Source organism: Oenanthe melanoleuca, chromosome 1A, assembly GCF_029582105.1.
Source record: "Oenanthe melanoleuca isolate GR-GAL-2019-014 chromosome 1A, OMel1.0, whole genome shotgun sequence".
Lineage (NCBI taxonomy): Eukaryota > Metazoa > Chordata > Aves > Passeriformes > Muscicapidae > Oenanthe > Oenanthe melanoleuca.
In genome coordinates, this window is record NC_079334.1 from 2,368,954 (window position 1) to 2,390,098 (window position 21,145).

The window sequence follows — 21,145 nt, forward strand, 5'->3', positions numbered from 1 at the left end:
TCCAAACTTGAGGTCTATGGTCATGCTGTAGAAGTGGGGGAGCTCCTGTTGGCTTCCAGTGGAAGCTGCTTTTGATCTCCCTGCAGTATTTGCAGGGCAGGCAAGGGACACTATCGATGTGGACACAACAAACTGCAGAGGATGCATCTTATTGCTATACCTTTAGGGGCTTTGTCCTTAGTTTTAACTTTCAGGATAAGCTTTTATTCAAGTGTAAACCTAAAAACCCACTCAGACCAAAAGAATGCCACTTGATTTGTTAAGCAGCAAAGACTAATGGGACTGACTCTGAAGCTGCAGGTTAGGGGATCTCTTCTGCTAGGCTTCTGCTGGGTGTAAGCAAATAGTGACAGACTTGCAGGGATTTTGGAGTCTGTTTTCAAGAGGCCTGTCTGGGGGCAGACACCCTAACTGGTGTCAGGTCACCCATCGTCCCAGGAACTCATCACACTGTTCCTTCCAATATGTAAGTGCAGCCCTCTTGGGGAGAACTGTCTAAAGCTTCTTGTGCCATTTGGTTAATAAAAGTGTTTCCACCTTGACAAGAAAGTTCCTTCCAGCTTCATTGTTCAATATTCAGTTCAAGTGAAGGGGTATAAACATTTTTTCCCTCTGCTAATGGGACACTGCTGTAAGACCATGCCCCCAGGTTGCACTTTAATAAATGGTACAGTTTCCAAAAACAATGTGTAGACTCTTTCTGTGCTTCCTCTCTCCCTATGTTTTAGTGCAGGCACCAGAAGAAAAGGTGGTTTTACTTACAGGAAAACTTGCTTATGCAAGGCATGAGGACAGGTCCAGAGTGTCTCTGCCAGCTGCATCATAAGCCATGGTGAATTAGAAGAATGCCATGAGTACTTGCACAAAAAATTGTCAGGTGGAAAGTAGTAGCCATGAGAAATGGAATTTTTATTTAAGTTAAAAAACCCCACAAAATATTTACATACTAATAAAAGTCCTGAGGGAGCTGGATCACGGGTGACACATGTGCCACCTTGTGTGATTATATATCAAACAACCTGAGACCAAGTTTGTTCGACCTGAGATGTAACTAAAGATAATGCTACTTTTCCTTAAGTATATCCAGGTTGCATTCCCAAAAGACTTGCCTTGTGCCTACCCAGTCCTTTTCTTTACAGTTTTTCCCTCAGTTTTATTTTTCAAGCAAACTCGAGTGTATGGTGATTGATACTGAAGTATTTTCATGTCAACCTTCTCTGGCCACAGCCCCCTCTATCACTGAGGGCTCTGTTCCCTCTTGCCAGCTTCTCATCTAGACCTGATTCCCACCCATCCCTGATTATTCTGCTGATGAACCACCCCTTCCATAGCCTGAGGCCTTCCTGGGAAAAACATTCAGCACGGCTCAGCTGCAGGAGCAGGGCTGGGAAGAGAATAACTAAAGCAGAATGTTACAGTGGCTTAAAAAAAACCACAGAGGGTAGGCCCTGTGCCCACTGGGCCTGTGGAGGCACAAAGGTGGCTGCTGCTAAAATAAAAATTATAAAAGGAGAGAGGCAAGCACTACTCCCTACAGGTACTGGCAGAGCTGGCAGGCAGCTCACACTACTATTACTGCTGTGCTAGTCTACAAAAGCCTATCTATGAAGCTCCACCATCCCTTTCACAGGTGTATCTCAGAAGGCTAGAGTAAATCAAGTAATCTTCATCCATCAAGGAAAGTCTTCAGGAGTCCACATGCTCCACACAGGGCTGGGGAGCTCACTCACCCAGCTAGAGGGAGAGAAACAGAAGGGGCATTATTAACAGCAGCAGGGTTGTCCCACAAGCCCTGCCCTGTTCCTGTACAGGCCCAGGAGTTCAACACTGCCACCTGCCGTGCTCCTTGCTGTGCCAGCAGCAAGGACGCAGCCCGTGGGGACAGTGTGGGACAGCCCCGGTGCCCAGTCCAGCACCCTGGAGCCAAACTGAGTGAAAGAAAGGGCAGTGCTGAGTGACATGGTACACTGACAGCATGCCCAGGGTGCTGGGTGAGGCAAAGTGACAGCATGAGTTGCTGCCAACACTGTCCCTGGCAAGGCTGCAATGCAAACTGTCCCACAGGCCTGCAGCACAGCACAACTCTGTCACCTGCTTCACAGGGGGGCAGGATCACAGCCCTGCCTGCTCAAATCTCATTCTCAGGGACCACTGAGTCTTAACATCAGTGTGTGCATCCTGTCCCCTCCCCAGACTCCTTAGTTACTGAAGCTGGGGTCTCCAGCCTGGCTTGCCTACAAGCTGCACAGCCTCCCCACCTCTGCTCCAGTGCCAACAGAGAACAAGAATGGAATTGACCATTTCTCATTGTTCCTCTGCTACTGTTAATTCTCAGGGGAAATTCCCCTTCCAGTTCTCCCAAACTCTGGGGAGCTGAGGAAGACAAAGAGAGAGAACCTCAGGGGAATGCAGCCAGCAGAACTCAGGTCAGGCTTTCCTTGGAATCATTAACCAGAATCTTACTGGTACAGATCCCTGAGGAGATTGCAGGGACAAGAAGAGTAGTCACAGCTCTCTCTGCCCAACAGAACAAATGCACTCTGTTCCCTGGCTGCTGCCAGAGTGGGGCAAGCAGAAGCTGTGACATGACCCCCTCAAGCACGGTCATCTCCAGAGCCCTGCAGGGACTGACATTCCCTTCTGGTCCAACATCCAGAGCACTACAGGGAAAGCAGCAGGCCACAGGCAGTTCAAAGCTAGGCCACCCCTCAGGGAATAACCCAGGAGAGCTAGGAGGCTGGCTGTGACTCCCACAGAGCTGTTTGGCAGCACTCACCATTTCAATAATGTAGTCGTGGAACTGCTGGTTCATGTAGTTCACAGTGGCATCATAGACACGGTGTAGAAGGGAGGGCAGTGTGTTCACAATTTTCTTAGTTAAGACCATTGCTAGCACCAACATGGCCTTCTCCTGTGCCATGTCTGAGGGGATGGATGTTAAAAGCTCATTCACTGCCCTGGACAGGTGCAGGGTTATCTCCTGTATGGAAGGAAGAGAGGGATCTCAGTGCAACAGCTGGGGCAGAAAGGGGTCTCAGCACAGTCTGCCAGACTGTGCGGATAACTGATGTGCTTTTTGTACCACTTCACAGGATGTGCTCCCCTTGTTCCCACCCATGGGAGCCAGTCTGTTACATAAAAAAAACCTCTCCCAAAAAACAATGACACTTGCTCCAGATGTAGATGTAATCCTTAGATAGCCTTCCTTTTGTTTTTTAACACAAGAGACCTCAAACTCCACTTTTCTTGCACAGCAGCAAGGCATGTTAGATGCTGTTCCAACTGCATCTAAGAGGAGGCCACCCCAGCAAGTAACCCAGCCAGGCCTAAACCCACTTCTACTCCCCCAAAACTGTGCCTATGAACCCACTCACAGCACCAGAAAAGGTTCTCATGACTTGCTGTCTCTTCAGTGCTCAGTAACAAGCACAAGTTAAGCTCCTGTCACTAACCTGCTCAATTTTTACCCCCATGATGGTCAGCAGATGTACAGAACTTGGCACCAAAGTCCAAAGATCTGAAGTACTAAAACTAAGCCTTAGCCAGACTGCTCATTTTCTAAGATAAGCCATGGGGCCATCAAAAGAAGGACAAAATGCCTCAAAGTCAATCCCTTTCCACACCCACCATTTCACCATCTGCAGAAAGGAGATGAGCCCAAGGAACCCAATTTACACATTAACTTCTGCCACAGAATCACCTCTCACAAATCAAAGCTAAGTGTTTAGGATGAATTTTCAGATGCCTTCCAAGTCACAGCAGGAAGTATGCAGAATAAAAGGAGAGCTGCTTATCAGGCTGCTTTTCTCTCACCTCTCTAGACAGTCTCTCATTCACAAAGTGCTGCGCTAGGTCCCTTGCTACTCTTGCTTGGATTTCTTTATCAAACTGGTCTCCAATCTCAGCGAGCTGAGCAGCAATGATCCGGATAACTTCTTCATTTGTTGGTGGCAACTCTGCCAACACAAAGAGCAGAATTTAGTTCACAGGCCATAGTCAGACCAGGTTTAGCACAGGTCACAGTATTTTGCTAATCTCCATTAGGAACCTCCTTCCCATCCCTGAGTGTATTCATGACCAATCTAAGCACTTCTTTAAGTGCACCCAGGCTGCTTACCAGAAATAGTGGCAAACACTATTGGTTTAGGTAAAGTGCAGATTCACCCTGCCCAAAAAAAAAATTTCAGGGCATGTTAGCACATCTCCAAGCAAAATTTTAACAGAAGTTACAGCCAACATCCTGCCCAGAGAGGGGAACTGAGAAACTGTGCATGACCTTGAAGGTGTTTTTCCACCTAATGATTCTAGAATTCAAGTGACTTGTCAGGACTTATCTCTTAAGCACCATCTAAAATACAGCACCTCATAGAATAGTTGGGAGTTGGAAGGGACCTTGAAAGGTCATCCCCTCCAAATCCCTTGCAATAAGCAAGGACATCTTCAACTAGATTAGACTGCTCAAAGCCCCAGCCAAACTGACCTTGAATGTTACCAGGGGTGAGGCATCCATCACCTCTTTGGGCAACCTGTGCCAGTGTTTTACCATCCTCATTGTAAAAATCTTCCTTTCATCCAGTCTGAATCTGTTCTCTTTTAGCTGAGAACCTTACACCTTGTCCAACCTGCTTTTGGCATGAGACATATGCAAATTTGTGTGAGAATGAGGGCTATTCACTGTAGCAGTTCCTCCTCACTCTGCAAGTTGAAGGCAATGTGCAGCTGACACACCCTGGGCAAGGGGCAGTAGCCACCCTGCAGATGGCAAGCAAAGCAGGAACAGGACCAGAAGCTACTTGAGGAACAGTTTCCACCAGACTAGTAGAGAAGAAAGGGATTCATCCAGTACCAGGACTCGAGTTGTTCCAAGATCCCAGCCCAAGTATTGATACTGCCTGAGCAGCATGAGGCCTAACTTAACTGCTTATATCACAGTCCTTGAAGGCAGCTATCACCAGTACCACCTTTGTGCCTTTCTCTGATGTGCTGCAGACAAAACCCAGTGACAGGTGCTCCAGAAATCCACAGAGAAAGAAAGTACTAAGCACCAGTTGTCCTAACCTAAGTGTTGAATTCCCAACAGCCAGTGAAGTTTCTCATCAGAGAAAACATTACTCCTCTGAGACAGACAATGGCAAAAATAGGAAATGGGGAAAGAAAACCACCATGTTCAGAGAGACCTGTGGGAAGGAGAAAAGCCTGCTCACCTAGCTCACCATTCTGGAAGTGGCCACTCCGATTGCCATCGGTCTGAAGCTCGTCATCATCGCTTCCTTGGCACAACACGATCTGTGGGCTGTGCAGGGAATGCAGCTGGTCTTTGAAATGACAGTCAGAGGATGCATCCAGGAAGGAGAACAGCAGGGCATGCTCCATCTGAAGAGATCCATTGATCTGACACATAAGGAAATCACTGTTAAGTCCACGCTTAGAAAATTTCCCACTCAAAGCATGTAGGCATGTACCATTTTCCAAACCTGAACACGTCTCTGTAGCCTCCTGTGAGCACCCTGGACAGCATCAGCCAGGGGTCCACAAGGCCTCAACAAACACAGACTTACTCCTGGATGTGGACCCACACAGGACTGTCCCATGGTGAATGACAGAAGGCTCTGCTCTTACAAACTGGTGTTGAAAACCCAGCTCACCTTCTCTTCACATTTCCAGCTGTGGAAATGGCAGCAACCCCAGTCCGAGCTTCTCTTCTGAAGCAGCTGTGTATTCAGCAAAAACCATCCATCTCCCTTACTCAGACATCTGTGTTTGGAAGGGTTTTACCCCTGCATTTGGGAATTGGGCATTCTACTTGCTGTGCAGCTCCCCACTTCTATGTAATCAGAGCAGAGCAGTAACAAGGTGGAAAACAGAGATAAGAGCATAAGCCTGCAAAAACCTCCAAGGTTCACATTTCTTCTCCCCCTTGAAAGGAACCAGCTCCATAATAAACCTGTTCAGCTCCTCGTAGAGAGCCAAGCAGCTGCTCACAAGAAAAGGGACATGAGATGGCAGATCACTGCCACCTCCAGTGGCACATTCACCCCCAGTAAATGGGCAAGAGCTGTCTCCATGGCCACACAACCTGCAGCTTTCAAGCAAGGCAGCACAGAGTGCCCAAATTAATTAGGTTGAGGATGTCCATGAGGCAGACAGACTGATGGGAGCAAGAGGCCCCACTGGAACACAGGGCTTCATAACCAACTAAGGCCTCCAGAAAACCAGGAGACTCCAAAAATTTTAGTTAAACAAGTAGGAGAGCAGGATGTGGTCAAAGCACAGAAATAAAGAAAAAAAATCCTTACTCTGGTATGCAGATGGTCTGCCTGTTAGACAATACTTAATTTTATCTAGGAGAAGAAAAATAGTTAAAGAAGAATAGCTTGTTATGCCAACAACATGCAACCAGGATGAACTTGGTAACAGAAAGGAAACTTGCAAAGCCTTGACTTAACCATATCTGACTGGGCAAACAAAAGGAGGAATAAAGCCAACAAAAGGCAGGGTTAAGAAATGGAAATAAATGGAAAATAAAGTATATGATCAGTCAGAGATGAACTGAAGGCACATCTTCCATGATCTGAGCAAGCATGTTTACAGATAGTAGTGCACCAGTGGCAATCCCCTGCAACAGCCTGCTGGACTGGTCCTTGGGTTTATCACTGATACATTTTTAAATCTTATTATGTTCAAAAGGCTCGTGAGAGGCCAGAGTAGGGGGGTTAGAATTGTATCCTAACATGAGCTGGCCAGGGGGAAGATGACAGACATTTCAGTTACAGTTCAATGTGTAAGATTTAAATGTGCTAAGTAACAGCATCATAATTGTGTTTAACATTGCACAAACCAAAGCAATGCATTGATCACAGAGCTGTGCCCATTCCTTTATTAGTTTAGCAGTTTGTAGCTTTATCAATAAACATTGTAGTCTCTTACATCTCTATCTCCAGCCTGCAGGACCAAGGAGAAGCCACACTGAGAGCTGCAAGGAAGCAACCTGCAACCTAACTGATTCCATTCACTTCCCTGTATTCAGAGCAGTGCCAGAAACACTGAAATTCTGTGAAATTCAAGAAGGCCACAGGCCAACACTGAGACTTATCCCCTTCAAAGTACCTCAGGACAAGTGCACCAGGGAACCACTGTACACTGTGAACAGCTGACTTCAGACATGTTTGACTCTAACCTGTTCCATGATGGATTCAGAGACACAGCAGCTTGGGTCACCCTCTGCTTCAGACCAGAAATCCTCGTCCTGTGAAAGAGTAAGAAAGACAAGTGTGAAAGGAAAAAAATTCCCATAAATCCACATCTTGCAGCTGTACTTATATGTCTGGCCATGTCTCATAGAAAATATCCCTTTTAGTGATGCATATCTCCATTTCTGGAGAGAGCTGCCCATCACACACCATCAGTCATGAAAAAGGGCTGAGGAAACCACAGTTGTCTCAGTGAGAAGGGCCCTGTGAATGAGAAGCACAAGTCACCCTCCCGCTACAGACATGTGCAGACAGTGGAGTGACACAGCCTTCAAATAGAGCTTTAAAGCCAAGAGCTGCTGTTGGGGATGGCAGGGACACCTCTCCATGGAGCCAGAGGCTGGAATGAAGAGCAGGGTGGTCAGAAAGGAACTTCTGAGCACCTCTTGAGAGCAGGTGAGCTGATGGGCCTGCATGCATAGCAGATTATTTTGAAAGGAAAAAGCAGCTGACATTGCTACACATCCACAGGGCCTCAAGGGTGCCTCTCCCCACCCTCCATGCAAGAGATCCACATGGATACTCAGGCTCATTTCAATACTTCACAACAAATATCACTGATGGGGAAGGTTGGATCAACTGCCCACAGAGGCTTCCAGTCACATCAGTGCAACTCTGCTAAGCCTCCAGGTAGGCTAGCTAGGAAGAAGGGAGAAAGCAGGACGGAGCACAGGGGAAGAGCACAGGGGAGCCTCCCTGCCTCCCTTACAAAGGGGTAGGATGTAGGAGCACAGTGCTCCTTCCTCATCCTGCCAGGAGCAGCTGATGGGTGGGTCAGAACCTTGCATTTGCTGCCTTAGATACAACAGTCCCACAGCTGCACACAGAAGTCTCTGGTTCAACTCTTGATGAGCAGGGCCTGGCTGAAAGGGGGCACTCCCTCCCTACCAAGCCACTTTCACCCAGGACAATAACCTGGTTATTATGCAGGCACCTTCTAACCAAAAATGGGCTAGAAGCACTAAGGAACCCAAACAAAAGACTTGATAACCATCAAAGAGCTGGGCTAGTGATAAATGACCCTATTTCACAGTAACAACTCCTCAAATCTGTGGTTTTTTAAATAACTAAGTGTGCTGGTAGAAAAGAGGAAAGTTAAAGCAGAAAGAAATTCCAACTCTGAAGCAAACCAGAGGTATATTTCAAGAGACCATGAATCTCCCAACTTTCCAAAGGCTCTTAGAAGTCCAAGGCCAAAACACAATCTCAAATATGTCTGAAATACACAAAAGCCCATAGGAAGCCTCTTAACCATGAGCTCTTCTTTTCATGGAATTATGTCAGACTAACAGCTACAACACTTAGACTTATCCCTTGCTGCTTTGCAATTTCCTCTGTTCCATTTGATCCCCTATTGCTGCTACTCACTTCTACCCTAAGGAGTGTTCTGGCTGGAGAGAGTTCTCTGTCCTGTTCTTTGGGACCTGAAGGGGCTCTGAAACAGGTCAGGGTGACCTTTCTTCTGGGCTTGACTTTGCTGGAAGAGACACAGATGTTAATTCAGGTTAGAGAACTTGAAACAGAATGCTGAGATTAAGAGGAAAGTGGGGATTTGGAATTAAGTTTGTGGCAGGACTTTGGCTTTGTGCAAACTCCTCAGGAGTTGTCCACACAAGCAGTATTTCTGTAGGTTAGGTAAAGCCCCAGTTTGCACATATTCTGGTTTTAGAGATCACATTTTCTTCCAATGCAATTTTCCCACTCTCTGCTTTAAATGAAGAGGCACAGACTGCTCCAGCCCAGCCAGGTGCCTGCTGCACCTGCAGATATCAGTGGCTGTGCAGGGAGAAGAGACCTACAACACCTGTGAGTTCTTCCCTTCCCTCAGGGATCAAATCAGCCCTGTGGAGATATAGACACTTCTCAGGCCAAGTCCACAAAAATAGACACATTAAAACTCACCCACCATAGTTGCAAATAGCAATTTTGTCTACTCCTGCACACAAGCAGAGAAAACAAACACACAAGCAGAACAATGAAAAGTTCCACCACACTCCAAAGTATTAATATGGCAAAAAATGAAGATAAGGGAGCTTGAACATAACTTCACAAACTGAATTTCTTAAACCAAAGATTGACCACCCACGCAGTAAATGCCCCTGAAGGCAACATCTGCCCTCAGATAAGAAAGTTCTGCTTGGGTGGTCAAAAGCACACCAGAGGAAAAGGGATTTCTCTCACACCCCACTTCTACAATACAGGGCAAATTATTTTTTATTTTAGTTAACTAGTAATTACATGAGCCTCAAGTTTTACATAACTACTTTGAATCAATGCAAAAACTTCAATAGTCACAAAGTTCCTCGAGAGAAGTCAAATTCCTTAATGGAATCTCAAAAAAAAAAAAACCCAAATAAACAAACGAAACAAAACAAAACAAAAACAAACAAGTATCCCCCAAAAAGTCAAATGTAATCATGCTGGTATCACCCACATTTTTTAATCATTAAGACTTGGAATCCTGGTAGTTTTACATTCAGATTAAGATTGTTTCTGGTGGAAGGAAAAAGGTTGGAGAAGGAGAAAAGATGGATAAAGGATACAAACACCATATGCACTCATATTCAGAGTCAAACTAGATCATTTGCTAAGGCTGCCTTAGGGCTGCTGAAATCCTGCAATGAATTTTTACAGAATATGATATTTTAATTGAAACACCAACTAATTTTAATACATTATTCATTTTTTACTTCAATTCACTCATTAGACAAATGAGCTTTGTGAGAAGCTCTCATTTCTTTGTGAGAAATGAGCTGCTTCTGAGAAATCACTAAATGCCTTGAAGCATTCAACACATTAGACTACAACCAGTTTTTTTTACCTGTTCTTTCTCTCTTTCTTAGAAAGAAATTAAAGAGGCACTTTAAGCACTTAAGAACCTTAAATCAGGTCTACAGAATCAGTGCAGGGCATGTTCATTCCAACTCAACATTGTATGGGATGCAGGACTGTGGAGAGGTATATGGTAAGAAAACATAATTACAGTTAGAGAAGCACATCCACAACCAGCCTGTCAGTGCAGCAGGAAAGACCTCATTCTATCCATACACAGTGGTTTTCACAAGTGAATTCTGTGATTTGTCACAAGTGAACTCTGTGGATGCTTCCTCCAAGGCAGGCTCTAGATGGGGCTGAGTACACCCTGAAGGATGGTACTAAGTGCTCTTCAACAACACAGCTACTTCAGGTCTGGTGTCCCATCTCCTGTTTCTCCCTCTCATCCCCAAGTTGCATTACCTTTTAAATCTCACAAGGAACTCACCAGAAGAGTTTTTCCCACCTGCAGTCCCCCAGTGAGCAGTGGCATCACCAGAGGCAAGAGCAGGCAGGGCCAGAAACCCCTGACTCCAGAACTTAAGCAGAGAAGGCACTGCAAGCTTGCAGGGTGGAAAAGAGGGAGAAGCAGGACTACAAGCCAACTGGCACTCCATGCCTCTCTCCCACACTTCAACTCCTCCCACATCATGCAGTGAGGGGTAATCCAAAAGAAAAGTCTCATACAGTGTATTACACTGTGGTTACCTGCTGGGGGGAACTCCCCACAGCTCTCAGGGCTGCAGGTCCCAGAACCCCTGCAGCAGTGCTAAGAAACCCTAAAAATCAGTTTTGATCTCCACACTAGTGCTACATCTTCAAGACTGCTCAGAAAAGAAGCCACCCCACAATGTCTCTGCTTACCATGGCTTCCTCTCAGATTCTTCACCTCTCCTCACAGCTCAGCCTGGGAGTTACTATTCTCAGCTCCAGCAGACACTGGTAGGCAAACACAATGTTCAGCAGGGAGGCCACAGGTCTGCAGGTCTGACTCCTTTAATACCGTGTCTGGATTCTGAGACACCCCCCATATGAACACCAGACAGTGACGCTATCCATCAATGGACCCATTGTGTGAGCTGTCAAGATGTTTATGTCTCACGTTTGAGTTAGGAACAATTAAAATCTTCGGAGTAGAAACTGCAATAAAGTATCAGTCATTGGCAAAGTCAACAACTTCCAGCCTGAGCACTGCTTTCCCCGTGTGGCAGCTGAAAGGTAAGAACTTTGGGTGTAGCAGTCAGGATGACATCATTATTGGAAGAAATTAAAAAAATGATTTATTTGTCCCTTTCTGCATCTGGTGGCACTTATCTGTCCTGTAGGCAGACATTTCATTGCTGAGCTACAGAGCTTTTTCCAAAGGAAAAGCATCATTTTACAAGCAGGGAAACCAAATATTTGCTATGTCCTGACATTTTAAACCCCCATATCAAACCACAACCGCTCAGTTTTACTGTCTTCGTGAGAACTTGCCAGAGGCACAACTATTTTACATAACCAGTCACTATTGGAAAATAAAGAGAAACAGCATCAGACTTAAGTAATTCCTTACCTGAGGATATTCTGAGCTGTGCCACTGTTGTCTGCAGCACTTCAGGTTATGAAAGTGTAAGCAAATACCACATCACAGAGCCCAGTCACCAAAAGCCACTCCACTTCTAGCCCATAAACCCAATAGGAACTAAACAGCCCAGGAAAGGGATCTTGGTGTGCAAAACCAACAGTGCTGAGATGAGTAAACAGGATTTCAACATTACCACAGAAAACTTGTCCCCATCACTCCTTACTCTGCAAAGGATTCACCAGCCTGTAACAATGTTTAGAACACCTCAGGATTTTGCCTCATTTGAGAATCACTCCTAAAGTACAATTTGCTTCTAGGCTTCAGAAAGAGAAGCAGGGTGGTGGAAGAACAGAGACATTGCAAGGTGTAAGCCAGGTGAAGGATGGGCTCAACAAGACCTTCTGGGCACGTATGAATGCACCTACACACACAGCTGTTAAACTAAAGGATGGTTTGGCACATCTGGTTAACACCAAAGCTACAGGCTTGGAGAGTGTCAGGACTTCCCCTGCCACAGGGAACACTGCTTCCAAACAAACTAAGGGTATGTTCCACCCACTGACCTCTGAGGGAGCATGCAACATCAAGAGCTCATTTTGGAAGTGGCAAAACTGAGAAGCCATGAGGAGCATACTTGGAGATACCATCAGCTCAGTGGACCAGAGCAGGTCACACCTCCTGCCCCAGTCACCTGCAGTTTATTTGCCTGGCCCTTGGGAGGAATGCCCTGTTAGTCAGGAATCATGACTACCTAAAATCCGACCAGAACAATCTCTCCCTGATATACCTAAGCAGCACAGAGGATTGCTTGAGGTTATCAGCCTTTGTTTCTCCTTCTTTCAGCTTCTTTAGGATGCAAATAATGCTACTAACTAATCTTTCCAGCAAGAGAAAACAAAATCCAGCACCAACACAAAGCTCTTTACTCCTCATACTTTTGATGCAATACATGCTGAATACTTACTATTGCCTTAGCTGGGGCATTTTTACCTTTGCTTCTTTATGTTGCTTTAGTACAGAATTATCATCCCAGCCTGGACACCAAGCACTCTCAGCTGTCTGTTTTGGCTTAGAAATACATTGCACTCTTTGCTTAAAGAGGGTTTAATCTTCCTCTTTGGAAGAAAAACTTTATTAGAGACAATTCTAAAAAGGTGTCAGTTGGCTTTTTTGATAGAAATTTATTTAAGTTATTGAAAGTCTTTTGCCTTGTCATGATGAAATGAATAGCAGCAATCTTCTGGTTATCAGGGCAGTACTTTTGACTTCTTAGGAAGAAAATGAGCCAAACCCCTCATCAACCACTATTCTCATTTGGCTCAAAAAGCTCTGCTGACCAGCCCCCACGCAGCACATGAATGAGTAAGAAGGAGCACTGCCATATTACTAATGCTCTAAAAAAAAAAAAAAAGGTAGGCAGGACCTTTTCATCAGTGTGGTTTCTGTATCAGATCAGTGACAGAGGCAGCACGACAACACTTTATTCTTCAGCAGCCAGCCTACACATAGCTGAGCTTAAACTGAGTCGGCAGGAAGTCTGCAGCTGGAGTTTGACTTCAGCTAACTGCAGCTGGAACCAAACAGAATTTCCCCATCTCCATGTTTTTTAGCCACACCTAAGAGGTAAGGACAGGACTTGGATCCTGGCTATCAGAGAGCAGGCAGTTTCCTGGATCTGGCACTGGGTTGTTTTTCCTCTCTGGTGTTGAGCAACTCCAGCTGGGTAAGGTCATCCTGCACTTCACCTCCTCGGTAAGGATAGGAAAATTATCTTTCCTCAGGACCTGGCTGGAGGGAGCAGAGCAAACCCTGATGAAAAAGCACCATCACCACTATCACACATGACTGCTGGTCTTTACAGGGCTAGCTTCCTGTTCAAAATCTATTTCAGCCCTGCTACAATGGCACAGTGCGTGTGCAAGCCGCTCTTATGTCTGCCTCTCAGAAACAATGGAAAAGCAGGAAGCAGTGAGGAATCACAGTTCCAGTGTTTTGACATTATCAAGGAAGGACAAACAGACTGAGAGCAGGCAGCACTGGGACAAACTCCAGCCATCACTAGTGATGTGCAAGTGACAGTGTCCAACCAGAGAAATGCAAGACTTGCTTCTGGGTTTAGAGCATGCCCCAGCTGGGCCATGGGTACTGGACCCTTGCACTGTGGCAAAGCTGCTTTTACTGGAGCAGCTACAAAGTGCCCAGTTCCTGCAGCAGACAGCCTCAGCGCTTGGCAACAGTGCTCTGAGAGTTGCAGGTGCCACTTGGACAGGCTCTGCCAGCTGTAAGACCTCAAAGTGGGACTGGATACAGGAACTGTCATGCCACCTACAGGACAAGACAATCCTCCTGATTTTAGTTTGAATACATGTACTACTGTTCCGTTCCAGCATGAGCACAGACCAGCCACAAGTCAGAAAATCAGGAATGTCATTTTGCAATTTGGATGCATTTCAGAGCTGACACCAACAGCAAAGAGGAATGTAAATCTTGTTTTTCCTTTGCCTGACTGGCTAGTTAGATGAGCAAAACAAGAAACTGGTCAGAAGTAATTTTAAAAAAGAATTCAAAAAGACAGCTTTATGGACACAGGTGACCCCTAACAGTAGCATTCCCTCTGTCTTTCAGGCCATAGGAGTAGGCAAGAATTCCCTTTCTACGCTGGTAAGCACCAGGAATATCTGCTGCACTGCTTTCTGGAACAAAGAGAAGCTGTAAAGATGTTTCAGTGTGAAGTTTAAATACTGGATCAGAGTGGCCCATCAGAAATTACATGTCCAAAGAACAACACTTCAGCACTTTGGGAGTGCCAGAACGGCACTCAAGGAGCAACAATTCAGTGCACTGGACAATTTACTGTCAAGGGAATTCTCACAGCTGGTATTCCCCAGAATGCCTTCAGTGGAGCCTGCCCACCCTCTCAGACTCTGAACATTCATCATAAAAAGACCCAAAGCATTTCTAGAGGAAGGGGTACAAAGACAAATAGCTGCATGCTCATGTGCTCTGAGAGCATCCACAACCCTGTGCCAATATTTGACAGCTTTTCCAGAAGACGAAAGTGAACTTTCAACAGGCTCTCCTCCTCCTAAACGCCCAGTGTATCAGAAATGTAAATGTCTCTTATGCTCCTCACTTTCATGAAATAACTGTGCATCAGCCAGAGGAGATCCCCAGCAGGAAAGTCTGACACAGATCCTTTGATTCCCACTGTGCTGCACTGCAGCCTCCATTCCCACCATGACAGTTAAACTGATGAAGCAGGTACAAAAATATATTAAAAAAAAAAATAATGAAGATAATCTTGAAGGAATGTCTTATGACAGCAGCCCAGAAATCTTCAAGGACGACCTTAAAAAGAAAGTTATGCATCAAACCAGGCAGTCAAAAATTATAGTAACTCAAAGCAGCATTCATCACCCTGATCAAAGCCATTTGACAAGAGCACCTCATACACTGTGAGCATAAAGAAAGCATCATCTCTTTTAAACACCTTTCACAACAATACAGAGCTAAGAAAATACTCCCCCTCAAAGAAATGCCGCAGGAGCCATCTGGGAACTGTGACAGGAAAACTGCCAAGAGACGCCTGCAGGAGTACACATTTCCTAGTGCCAGGCAAACAGGAGATACCTCAGCACATTGCTTCTTCCACTCAACACTTACAGGCTCTGTTAGCTGTGAAAAAGTGTCTGCTCTTCAAGGAGAAAACACATGACTCTGCATGAAACAAAGCAAAACCATTTTGCTTTCAGTTCTACCTTAGGAGGAACAGGTTGGTGTAGAAACACAGGAAGAGCTGACAAACCCAAAATGCAGCAACTGCTGACCTAAGTGGATTTGTTTCGTGTGGCTGTCGATCCAAAGGGATTACAGCAATTACACTGAACAAGCAGAAGCTACACTTACCAAGGAACACCCGTGTCTTTAAAAGATGAAAGAAATAGTCCAAAATATTTGAGACCTGGGTACTGCCCATTCTATAAAGAGCAGTCAGAGCACTACAAACTGACCAAAGGTCACAGGAAATAGAGCAGGTTTGCAGACATTTAAACAAAAATCCAATGTCCATGTGTGCCATGATTGCACGCACAGTCCAATTCCCCTGCTCATACTTCAGTGAAGCTGAATAAAAGCTCTTAGAGTTTAAAGGAAAATGGGGAGCAAGCTACTGAGGTAGGAGGAGTTTAAAGTCACAATGACACTGTACTCTAGGGGGAGAAAGAACAGAATTCCCATAATGCATGATGGGGTAAGGCCTTTCCTCAGTCCAGCCAAGGCCCACCAGGGCCAAGCAGCACCTCCAAGCAGTGCCAGGACAGGGTTCACTGCAGACATCTGGTACAAATCAAGGCGACCACAGAAGTTTAAAAGATTGCTACCAAACCTAAAGAGTGGCACTGGACACTGTGACTCAGCATTTCTTTCTACATTTTACCTCTCATTTCCCTATATCCTTCCTATCTTGTCTGGGTCAAAAAAAAAAATCAGACTGTACAAATCTCTGAGGAAGGGACCAGTTATGCACATAACGTAATCATTACTGATAAGCTTTAATTAAAGCTAAACTCAGCCCCCTGCAAGCTCCTCCAACCCCAAGCAAAGCCATCCAAAATGAAAAGGGGTTCAGACTTCCAAGAGTTTTGCACCTTTGGTTAAAAGATAAGCTCCACTCACTAATTAGAAATACTTTCACATACTTGACTTTGCACAGCACAGAGATAATTCCAGCCCCCAAAACTCTTTTGTAATCTGACACAGACAAAAAGCCATAGCATGCCAAGAAAAAAACGAGAAGGTGGCTTCTTGAGAAAAAAAACAACCCAAGAAAACAAACCAAAATTTATAGTAAATTTTGCTCTTTCACTCATCTAGGAACTGCTAAGCAACAAAAATGAAACCTGCCCATCTGCATGAATTCCCCTCAGCAGAGAAACTGCAGACCAGGCCGGCTCTTTCCTGCTGGGGAGTTCATACCCACAGGCCAAAGGAGCTGCTTCGTCACGGAGCAGAATCCTGACGCTGCTCCTCCACAGCCACACCAGCACAGAAACCTGTTCAGTTATCAGAGACTTCTCCACCATCCAATGACTTCCAAGCACCAGGCTGCTCCAGGAAGGTCTCCAAAGGTGACAGTCACAAGATTTATGTGTCTGCCTGCTTCGACTGCAAACATTTTCATTCTATTACAGAAAAAAAAAACCAAACCTGTTTGATCAGTCAGCTACTCAGACTCCTGCTGAGTGTGGATGACTCCTGTCATCGTGTTACACACAGGAAACTGTCTATCACAGTTCTTACTGGCTTAGGATCTAACAGAAATAAAAATCCACACTGAGCACCTTTACAAGGCCCTCAGATTATCCAGAGGTGCAGTGTGCTGGTTCTGGGTTCAGGCATGCCCAAATCCCGGGAGCACAGCCTCCAGGTTTGCACAGGCAGCCCTGGTGGAGTGTGGCACACTGCTCTGCTGCCTGTGCAGTGAGAAACTGACCTGAACTCGCATTCTCAGCTGGCCTCATCTGGTTTTAAGAAACTGGGAGGACAGGAACCCAACAAAACCACCTAACTAAAAATTAGTCACATTTTTTTCTTCCTAACTTCTGCAAATGTCACCAGGTGCAAACAAGAAGGGGAGGTTTTTCACACCAGCCTTCCTTGGTACAGGGCAGTCTATCCACAAGGTTTGCCATCACCTGTTATACTCTGCACATGCACAATGGAAGTGTTTTGTCTCTAGCAGGTCCCTAAGCCCTCCCATCTACCTCTAAGGAAAGACAAGAGACCTACAAAGGACAACAAGAAAATGGGAAGAGACGGGTTGCAGAAATCCTAGCGATTTCTGGGTGCTAGAATGCTACTTTTTATACAATGCATTTCCCCAGTGTTTCTGTGTAACACCAGTAAACTCATGTAAAGAGGTTGCAAAGGAGAGGGAAAAAAACCCCACACAGAAAACCCCTTCTTTTTAAATAACACCTTTTAAGATGTTATGCTTCCACAGGCAGGTGAAAACAGTTTCAGTCTGATTATGACAAAGTTATAACAGAACAAAAACCACTCTTCCCCACAGGTGGACTTTTGCGAGAAGTCCTTTACGAAAAAAACAAACCAAAACAAAAACTTCAAAAATAATTTCCTGTCAGGGAACCACTTTGCTCTTTCCTCCACCAAACACTTTAACCGTTTTGAACAGATAACAAGTATCCCATGATGAGATCACGGCCTAGATATTGCAAGTGACATAAAGAAACGTTCACCATTTCTGAAATAAGCATTGACTTCCTGAATGAAGACTTTAGTGATTTAAATAGCTCTGATGCACTATACCTTTTTTTTTTTTTTTTAATTAAAGCTACAAAAAATATTGTTTAAAAGAAGACAAGAACGTCCCCCCTCACCAAACCCACGGTCACTGCATGGTACACAGACTACAGCCAGAGCATGCAACTTACAGAAACACTCTTTAGCCCCTGCTCACTCCGTTCCCTTCCACTTCACACGCTCCCAATCTCCCGCTCCAGCCTTCACCCACCCTGAATCCAACACATCCGTGTTTCACGGGGAATGTGAGCGCTGCTCACGGGAAACAAAGCGACAGCCGAAGGCGCTCACCACCTCAACAGGCAGCCACAGCTTTGGGAAAGGCAAGGAGCGGACAGAAAAACTCACATTGAATTGACCAGCTCTTCCTAAAAAAATTTAGCGCTATTATTAGCAATCCTTCCTCGCCTTGCTTTCCTTCTGGGGCTGCCACTCCCACATCCCTCTGTTGCTGGAAGGATGAGGCAAGCGCTCGTCCCTCTGGAGTCGCCACTACAGGGTTAACTCCTTGCTCTCCCCTGCCCGGCCAATACCGCTAGTGTCTGACAACTCTCACCAGAAACTGAGGGCGAGATGCTGCACTTTTACCACGCAGTCCAAAGGCGGTTTTATGAAATAGCACCTGAGCGGGAGGGAGGCCAGGGAAGAGGGGGAGGCTCGATCTCGCCGGGGGAAGCAGCAGAGGGGCCGGAGCCGAGGGCAGAGCGGGACAGTCACTCCCAGCACGGGCGAGGAGGGACGAGCGGGGAACAGATCAAAGGCAGAAACAACCGCACCGCTGAACGCAAGGCCGGGTCCGGCGGGCAGAAAGGAGTTCAGATCGGCCGGGAGGCAGAGGAGTTTCCAGCACCCAGAAGAGAAAACAGAACGCGCACAGGGGCCCCACGGGCTCACTGCACCGCCCACGCTTGGGGGGCTGCGAGCTGCAGCCGGCACCTCCGGCCCCGGCGCTGATGCCCCGCGGCGCAGGAGCCAGCGGGCCCGACCCCGCCGCAGCCACCGGCGCTTCCCGGGCGGGCCCGCGCAGCGCCCGGGACACCGCCCGCGCACACCCCGCGAGCTCCCCGCCCGACACGGTGTCCCCTGCGGCCGGGGAAGCACGGGCGACACTCACCAGCACCGGGATCGTGACTGCAGCGCTCGGCCGGCAGCCGCGGTATTTGGGCGCTGCGGCGGCCCCGCCTCACGGGCGGGCGGGAGCGCGCGGCACGCGCGCGCTGAGGGCCCGGCCCAACGGCCGCGCGGGCTGAGGCCGTGAGGGCTCGGGAGCCGCCCCGGGAATCGCCCCGGGAACCGCTTCTCTCCCTGCCAAATAAATGCAGATTTTTCGCTTAAGATCGTTCTATGGGCTTAAAATCGCAGAACCGATTAGGTTGGAAAAGACCTGTGGGATCGTCGTCTCCATCCTGTGACTAAAGCCACCACGTCAGGAGACCATGGCACTCAGTGCCGCTTCCAGCCTTTCCCTGAACACCTCCGGAGACAGTGACGCCACGGCCTCCCGGGCAGCCCATCGCACTGCCTAAACACCTTCCTGTGAAGGAATTACTCCCGATGTTCATCCCGAACCTCCCCTGGCGCAGTTTAACATTTTGTGCTCTCATTCTGTCACTTGTTGCCTGGGAGAAGAGGCCAGGCCCCACCTTGTTACAACCTCCTTTCAAGTCTAGTAATACAGTCCTATTTCAGCTAACTCCTATTTAATACAGCCTTACACTTGAACATCGCTCTGTTTAGAGCAATGATATTCAGTACGGGTGTCCCTCCTGTCACCCTTTTCTTCCTAACTGTGCCAGTGCCATGCTCAGGCTGCCTGACCTTCGGGTGCTTTTTAAAGTTCCTGGGATTCTCCAAAACAGACTGAACCAATTCTGACTCAGGTTTGAGTCATGTTGGTCAACCCACCGTGCGGTTTCCCGCTAGGAATGGTGCTAAAATTTCAAGGAACTGAAGTTTCTGTTTCCTCAAATTGTTTAGCTTTGTCCTGCAAAATCAGCACTGACCCAAGCAGCACTGGATCCCTCTCTCCCTTCTGCCCAAAGTGTGTTTGGGTGTTTGGGTTTTTGTTTTTTATTGAGAAATTGCTGTGAGGTTTTTTATATCTTTCTGTTTCTGTTGTCTGAGTAACATGAAACATATATATTTGTATAGAACATGTGAATAGTAAAAAAGAGATGTTATCTTTTGCTTACAGAAAGCCACGTGAACCCTTCACTTGTGACATGCAGAAAAGCACCACACACTCAGCAGGTTAGGAAATACCAGTTTATCTACTTTCCTGGTATCTGCAGGCATTCACACTGTTCCCAAGGTGCCAAGGCAACACAGCACTTTTTCCAGAGCAGGTTTCTAGAGCAGGGGGATTTTTTGTTCCTTTTTTTGAGTGCTGTGTAAAAGGATGCAGGCTAAGGAAAGAGGCAACTCTTCATCGTATCCCTCAAGCAATATCTATAAAATGAAGCATGAGGCCCCTTCTTCCCTGTGGCCTCAGGAGATGCAGCCACATGTCAGCACTGTTACTTTCACCCATTGCCACCTAGGTGGTTCTTCTGGTGACTGCTCCATTGCTGCTGATGCTGAGGATTTACAGCAGGAAGGTACAGTCAGGACCTGCTGGAATTCTTAAGAGATGTGTAGCCAGGTAGAATCCTTAAAGGAGTAGGGTTGCATTCTCCAATATGTGGGACTTGAAAATGTAATTGCTAATTGCTGTCACAGCACTGATGGTGAGGACTTTTCAAAAAAGGCCCGATAAAACATGAGGGAAGCCAGAATGGCAGGGGGTTGTAGGCGTGACTGTCCCTTAGTTATTTTTCCTGACAACTTACATTCATTGTCTTCAGCCAGGCCGAGTACAGTCAGGAGGGCTGTGTAAGATAAAATATATCTGCTGCTGCCAGAAAGAGGCTCTGCATACTTCTGAATGAGTCAATCTTCCTCTTGTGCTTTCGAGAGCAGAGGGAACATTCACGCTCCCACCTCAGTTATTCCGTGCTCTTCCTCACCTCTGCAGGGAAGGCATCGAGCTGGGGAGGGGTTGTGGTTCTGTGCCAAGGGGAGCAATGCAGGGTGGGCAAGGCAGCTTCTGGGCATGGAATGCCACCTGTGGAAAGGTGGCATTCTGAAAGCTACTGTCATTATCAAGGGAAAAGGAAAACAGCTGCCACCAGGCTGGGCTTCTGGGGTGGGGTTT

At 46.6% G+C, this 21,145-nt stretch overlaps 1 protein-coding gene across 4 annotated transcripts; it reads right to left on the minus strand.

Annotated features, from left to right (window-relative positions):
• Positions 1-888: 888 nt before the first annotated feature.
• BID (BH3 interacting domain death agonist) lies at positions 889-19,380 on the minus strand. 4 transcript variants are annotated; one of them, XM_056509198.1, is made up of 7 exons: positions 19,067-19,380; positions 8,619-8,727; positions 7,178-7,246; positions 5,205-5,391; positions 3,814-3,956; positions 2,777-2,980; positions 889-1,734 (listed from the first exon to the last, which is right to left on the minus strand). In XM_056509198.1, exons 3-7 carry the CDS (start codon positions 7,184-7,186, stop codon positions 1,723-1,725), a joined length of 555 nt encoding a protein of 184 aa, XP_056365173.1. In that variant the 5' UTR covers positions 7,187-7,246; positions 8,619-8,727; positions 19,067-19,380; the 3' UTR covers positions 889-1,722. The 4 variants fall into 4 exon arrangements, with proteins under 4 accessions (XP_056365173.1, XP_056365177.1, XP_056365187.1 ...); XM_056509202.1 differs by lacking the exon at positions 19,067-19,380 and adding an exon at positions 18,729-18,955; XM_056509212.1 differs by lacking the exon at positions 19,067-19,380 and adding an exon at positions 18,509-18,720.
• Between the last annotated feature and the right edge of the window lie 1,765 nt (positions 19,381-21,145).

Bases quoted from the DNA above. Each gene is read 5' to 3' on its own strand.
- BID (XM_056509189.1), bottom strand. The intron at 3,957-5,204 runs GTGAGCAGGCTT...TTGTGTTGGCAG, and splicing joins CTTCCAGAATGGTGAGCTAG to AGTTGCCACCAACAAATGAA. The intron at 2,981-3,813 runs GTGAGAGAAAAG...CCTTCCATACAG, and splicing joins ATGAGAGACTGTCTAGAGAG to GAGATAACCCTGCACCTGTC.